General features: G+C 43.4%; 1 protein-coding gene across 1 annotated transcript; it reads right to left on the bottom strand.

Moving 5' to 3' along the window:
- Positions 1-337: 337 nt before the first annotated feature.
- LOC308176076 (suppressor of cytokine signaling 3-like) lies at positions 338-3419 on the bottom strand. Its single transcript, XM_080550677.1, has 2 exons — positions 3258-3419; positions 338-2519 (listed from the first exon to the last, which is right to left on the bottom strand). The coding sequence occupies exon 2, from the start codon at positions 2361-2363 to the stop codon at positions 1734-1736; it is 630 nt and encodes a 209-aa protein (XP_080406803.1). The 5' UTR covers positions 2364-2519; positions 3258-3419; the 3' UTR covers positions 338-1733.
- Positions 3420-5285: the final 1866 nt, after the last annotated feature.

Raw genomic sequence — 5285 nt, 5'->3', positions numbered from 1 at the left:
AGGGTTGAAGTTTTTTTTTTTATTGAATTGAATTAGATTAATCTAACTGTGTTTAAAGATACAGTAACCTTAGGGATTCTAGTTGAAGTGTTGCTAATGAAATGATTGAAATGAAATGATTTTTGTTTATTTGAAACTCTGTCTTGATGTTTCAAGGCTTCTTGACTCAACAGCATTATGTGATATTCGTAGAGATGAATATGTATGTGTTCATGTATGTATGCATATATGGTATGTTTGCACCAAAAACAGTCAAACAACAAGGATTTCATTCATAGAAAAATAGTGCTCTTTATTATAAATTATTGAAATGACTTATAAATATAAATATGTGCAAAGTTGTTTCGGTCTGCTTGCTTCTGCTATGTCTATGTTTTCTTCAAATCTCTTCAAGCTTCTACAGCCAGTCACCTGGCTAGACAATGTTATAATCTTTATAAAAGATAGGAGAAAACATGTTTGCCATTTCATAGTCACTCATGTAAACATCGTCTTGTTTAAGAAAGAGGAAAAAACAGGATGAACCTTGGGCCCTCTCTTTGAGAGAGGAAGAGAGATTCTCATATCTTAATACATTCAATAGCAAGCAATATCTAGTATCCTGCCTGTGCCACAAATACAGCCACAATTATCTGGGTTCATTTCTGATCCACTGAAGGCTTAGGCCTGACCCTGACCTCTTGTCTCTGGATCTCCTGTGTCAATTCACTTTGAAACATGGTGGCTGTTCAAGTAAACCCTCTTTTTTAAATATTTGTGTTCTGTTAAAAAACCGTTGGCTAGTTTAGGCAGGTTTGGTATTTTCAATTGAAAACCCTGCCAATGTACACATTATTACACCATTGTCAAAGTTCATTTCTCTATTCAGTTTTTCTGTTCTTTACACTTCTGTAACGTTCAGTAATAAGAGTTCAGCCTTTTTCAATGGGAGGCACAAATATTTACTGGAAGTGTGGTGATGCTGAATGTCCATGGAACAAGGGTCTGAATTCCTGCTCGCTGGGCGATTTTCTGGCAGTGCCCAAGCAGAGATGATAGAATCCCTGAGGGCATGCCTGGTCCGACATGTTTAATACTTCCAGGCTTGAGACTAATGTCCATGACTAATGTCCATTGCCGGCTAGAGGCAGTCTTGTTGTAATGGATGAACACGTTTGCCAAGGCTGATGTGTGTCTGCCTGCTCCACAGCCCCATAGTTAGCAGCAGTGGGAATGTGTGCGTCATCAAAGCCCAGACCTCTTGCTGGCTCTGTGCCTCAATGGAGCAGTCCTCAGGAGGAAGTTCTCTGTCATACAATGAGGTTAAGAGGGTGGAGGAAGGAGGGGGGGGATGTCTTTTTGGATCCATCAAGAGGCCTGATATACATCTAATCCAATAGCAGCACGCTCCATATGTGGGTCCTCTCAATGGATCAGTCCTCCTCTGCCCATTGGCACTAAAGACTTTATGCCAATTCCTGTTCCTAGGCAGACTGTTGAATGTGGCTGACACCTGGTCCAGTATTGCTGAGCTCCTTGTGGCAAGCCCACTCCTCCGCTTTGAGAATTTGAGCCCTTGTGAGGAACAGCATCCCACCTCAAAAGCTCAGACTGACTCACGCTTTCCTTGTCTCCCCTTTATTCTTTAGACACTGATACAGGCAGCATAATTCCCCCCTGTGAACATGTCCCTTCATGACAAGTCCCTTCATGACACCTTCAGTCTATGCCCATCAGGGGCACGTGTCCAGAGTCTAGATGGGAGCATCATACTCCTGCATGAACTCTTTGAGCGGATGGGGGAGCTGGTCTCTTTTGCTGGAAATGTCCAGGTGCCCATTAACTGTTTTCCTACACAAGTGTTGAAGGGTGGACATACTAGAGAAGGGCCTTAGAAGCTCCAGGGGGATCTTCTCCCCTCCAGAGTAGATGTAGTAGGCGTTCCCCCCACGCGTATTCCCCGTGGACGAAGCCCCTTTGCTAGGGGGCATGTAGTGGTGGACCAGCTTGAGAACACAGTCAAAGCGGGGGACAGGCTGCATGCTCTTGGGGTCCGTCTGCAGGAAGAAGCAGCCGGCGTCGCACTGGATGCGCAGATTCTTGGTGCCCGACCCTGTCTTCACACTCAGAGTGAAGAAGTGGCGGTTGTCTGAGCTGTCCCGGATGAGGAAGGTGCCCGTGGCCTCGGCGGCAAGCATGGCGTTAGCCTCCTTGCCGCTGATGGAGCCCCAGTAGAAGCCACTCTCCTGGAGCTTGTGTACGGTGGTGAGAACCAGCTGATACTGAACCCGGGAGCTGAAGGTCTTGTAACGGTGAGGCAGCCGCATGTTGGCGTCAAAAGGGCTGCTACTCATTGCGGAGTAAATCTTGCTGTGGGTTACCATGGCGCTGCGTCCACGCTCTGGACTGTCTGGTGAGCACTGGGCACCACACAGACAACCGAAGAGGTCAAACAGAAGATTACAAACTCCCCACAGAGAGAGCAGGTGGAGGTCAATGTTCTTTTTAGGCAGTTGTTGGTGTGTATATAGATTACACAGCTGGAAAAAAAGAGAAAGAAAATCAGCATGAGAGACCTGGATATTGAGTGGTCATGATAGGCTATAAACATTAGACATTATGAAATATTAAATGAATGCAGTTGTATGAGACACTTTCAAATGGTATCATTTTAATTACACAAATCCATTTCAAGTTTATTCATAGTCAAAAACTCCGTTAAGGAGTAATGTGATACTCTTCGACCCATGCAGCTCTCAGCTCTTTGGTTATTTCAAATATTGTCATTCATCATGGGCCAACAAGACTTCTCTGGTTACATTGTGGAAATAGCTCAATGTGCCCTGACTATTTTTTGTCCCCTCACAGACTATTCAGAACCGCAAGAAGTAATATGATTCGACACAGCTCCGTTACTGCCTCACTTCTTAGGACGTCTAAGCACAGTTCTATAACATAGATACATTAACTAACGGTTAACATACGTGAAAGCGATAACTGATTCTGTTCTATTCAAATAATAACATGCCACTGATTATTGCGAGATTATCCTAATTTACGGGAAACTTTTTATCTGTGCCCGCAGGCGCAGTTACCGCGGTCAGTTCCAGTAAAGGCAAGCAGTATACTTCAACCATTGCGCAATTTTAAATATCGGGGGGAAAGCTCGAACATTATTAACATTATTAACCTCCTAGATTAGTACGTTCAAACTAATCACCAACATATTAGTGTGTTTTATAGGAAAAACAGACGGGGAAAACAGACTTGTTTCTTACCTTTTCTTTATTTCTTTAAACGTGTAACTTTAGATAGTTTATCCAACTGCTTAAATCCTTTGGCAGATTGCTTGTGTGATCTTGATCTCGTCCCTTGTTGCTGAAATTGTATAAAATGTATCCCTGATACTGTACTTCAGTGAGTGTCAATGTCCTTTGTTAGTGGACTTAATGTTCCCTGTATACCAGTTGCCTCTTCAATGATCTCGTTGCTAGTGAGTAGAGCTCATAATGTGTTGGGAGGCTCCTCCCCCTTGGTTTCCAGTAAAGGCCCCCTGGCAGATTGTCAGTAAGAAATACTTTTTTTAAAAGGACGATTCCTGGTATTCACAGAGAAGTCCTCCCCTCCCCCGCGCTATTCCTCCCAAATGAAGTTATGGAGTTCCAAGCAGCAAGTTTTCCTGCAGTTCATTTTGAAATGTTTGCTATTATTATGACAGCCTATTATTTGTGGTGGCGTAATGCAAAAAATATATATATATACCTTCACTATAAAATAGTATGTAGCCTAATTGGAAATTGGGGTATATCCGCATGCTCAAGTTTGCAGCCCATTCATTCAATAGATACATTTTCAACACAATTAATACATTCTGAATGCAATAGATACACTTACATTAATCTGAACTAAGTGTTTAAGACTATGTTGAATTTTGCACTATTGACAGTGTGCCTTCGAGTAGAACACTGCACAGGCTCCAGGCTGTAGGCTGGCTTTATACCAGTGCCCCATAGAGGGCGCCAATATGTTTGGATAGTTCGGCCCAGGCTTTATGGGGCCAAAATTGTATTTTTTCTCTTTTATACCGTATATAAATGTTTCTGTGACATTGTCTTTCTCTTACTGGGAAAATTGCTATACTAATGTTATCTATGTTCAAGTTTTGGATTGTACAAAGAACTTTGAGTCTATGAAATGACATTTTAAGAGGAAAGTTCTGGTCTCGGTATATAGACAGTCAAAACAGTCTGAATAAAATCTTCATCTGAGTAAATCATATGATATGATCTAATACCTTTTGTTTGAAATTCAGTGGAACGTGACAGACCATCCAGTTCCCCCTGCCTGACTCCATGTGTGTGACTTGCACAGTGCTCATGTTCTCCACAACTCCCTTCCTGCTGACTCAGAACAGCTCAGTCATCAGCCTGGGGGGGTTGGGTAGATTAACCAAGGTTAACCAGACATGCCCCTACCATCTTCTTACCTACCTACCTCTTTTACTCATCAGAGAAGGGCAGCCAGTGGCTGGGCCAGGGAGAGAGCTGAGATGGGGAAGGGCAAATGAGGCAGGGTAGACCAGTAGGTTAAGCACCACAGGAGGGGATGACGCAACAAGTTCTAATGAGCTTTAGAGATGGCCAGCTGTGTCTACAGAGGTGAGTCAGGTGGCCTGTGATTCAGACCACCATGGCTGGGGGGGTCGGGGGGTGGGGGGGTGAACTTCATGAGATTCCACTTGTTTCCAGAAAACCAATAGCGTCATCACTGTGAGACACACTCGCAACTCTGGGCCCTCTTGGGGTAATAAAGGAAATGAATGAAGGGAAGAAGTGGTGAGTTGGCCAAACTGAGAAAAAGGAACTCTTGCACCAGCTAGGAGTTCCCTTAGAAACAATATACACGTCAAAGAAGTATGTCTGTTTACTGTACAGTAGAATGTCTCATCAGTAAGACATGCCCATTCTGGGAAGAAAATAAATATTGCATTGTAATATCCAATATAGGTTTAGAATGAAGAGGAATGACCATTGTAAATAATGTATTTTAGGATGACATACAGTGGAAGTTAACCACTATCAGAGAACATCTAAAACACTTTGAAAGACAATGGGTACATAACTGGAGGTCAACAGTCAGGTGGCTGGTCAGCCAGACCTAGCTCACCAACTGACCCGTAGCTAAGACAGCTTCCCTCTCTGCTCTGTTGTCCTAATGCTCTGTGTACACTTGGCAGAACATCTGAAGCACAGGGTGAGAAGCTTGGCTGGACAGATTTGGCTCATACAACCACACACACACACGCA

The sequence above is a fragment of the Nansenia antarctica genome (genome assembly GCF_963989245.1).
Source record: "Nansenia antarctica genome assembly, chromosome: 2".
Classification (NCBI taxonomy): domain Eukaryota; kingdom Metazoa; phylum Chordata; class Actinopteri; order Argentiniformes; family Microstomatidae; genus Nansenia; species Nansenia antarctica.
Note: the sequence above shows the minus strand (reverse complement) of the source record. Positions and strands in the feature narration are given on the sequence as shown.

Coding starts and splice junctions, on each gene's coding strand:
- LOC308176076 (XM_080550677.1), bottom strand. CDS start 2,363: ATGGTAACCCACAGCAAGATTTACTCCGCAATGAGTAGCAGCCCTTTT.